The sequence below is a fragment of the Colobus angolensis genome, unplaced genomic scaffold (genome assembly GCF_000951035.1).
Source record: "Colobus angolensis palliatus isolate OR3802 unplaced genomic scaffold, Cang.pa_1.0 Scaffold21, whole genome shotgun sequence".
In the NCBI taxonomy this organism is placed as follows: domain Eukaryota; kingdom Metazoa; phylum Chordata; class Mammalia; order Primates; family Cercopithecidae; genus Colobus; species Colobus angolensis.
The window spans coordinates 5,106,638-5,107,404 of NW_012115266.1; the positions used below are offsets into that span (position 1 = coordinate 5,106,638).

The window sequence follows — 767 nt, forward strand, 5'->3', positions numbered from 1 at the left end:
GTAGTGCCGCAGGAAGTCATCCTTCGCCTGGCGGGACATGAAACCGAGCTGGAGCGGAGCAGAGCGCCGGCCTCCGCTTCCTCGCCGTCCCCACCCCTCCGGCCCGGCCTCTGACTGCCGCCGCCTCGCCCGGGCCTGCGCCCTTCTTCCTAAGGCCCAGGGATTTTGTCGCAAGTGACAGCGCTGTTCCGATCCCGGGTGCGCGGCCAAGGGAGCGTCTGAAAAGTTCCTTCTCTGTGGTGAAGCGTAAACCCAAGTCATTGGAAAGATTGGTCGGAGAGGTTGTGATCACTCGTCTCATTTCTGCCGGGTGATCAAGCCCACCCTATCCAAGCGTAAACCCTTGTCACAGTCCTCCAAAGGACTTCTCCCCTGCTTCCCAAATCCCTGCTTTCATTCATCCACCCAACTCCTATTGTGCCCAGTATGTGCAGGACAATGTCAAATTATTTCCCTGTCAGGATTCCCTAATTCATGTTTTCTGGAAAGTAGAGGAAGCAAAGAACGCTGGAGAAGCAGGATGGTGTCATGGGCTCTGAGTCATGACTCTTACTAGCTGTAGGAGTTTCCCATAACTACTCAGCCTCAGTTTCTCATCTGTAGAATGGAGATGTTTATAATAGAATCTATGTAGGTCAGTGGAGCTTTCTTGCAATGGACTTACTGCCAGAACACAGGTGTCGTGAAAATCACCATTAAATCAAAGCCAAAATGGGGGTTTGGCGCGGTGGCTCACACCTGTAATCCCAGCATTTTGGGCGGTGGAG

The 767-nt window shown here is 53.3% G+C and overlaps 1 protein-coding gene across 3 annotated transcripts in view; it reads right to left on the minus strand.

The window, feature by feature from the left end:
* Window positions 1-505, minus strand: part of SNX15 (sorting nexin 15) — a 19,432-nt gene extending 18,927 nt beyond the window's left edge. For all 3 annotated transcript variants that reach the window (XM_011942546.1, XM_011942544.1, XM_011942545.1), the window contains exon 1: window positions 72-505. In XM_011942546.1, the coding sequence (XP_011797936.1) occupies window positions 72-261 (190 nt within the window). In that variant the 5' untranslated portion in view covers window positions 262-505. The remainder of the gene's footprint in view (window positions 1-71) is intronic.
* Between the last annotated feature and the right edge of the window lie 262 nt (window positions 506-767).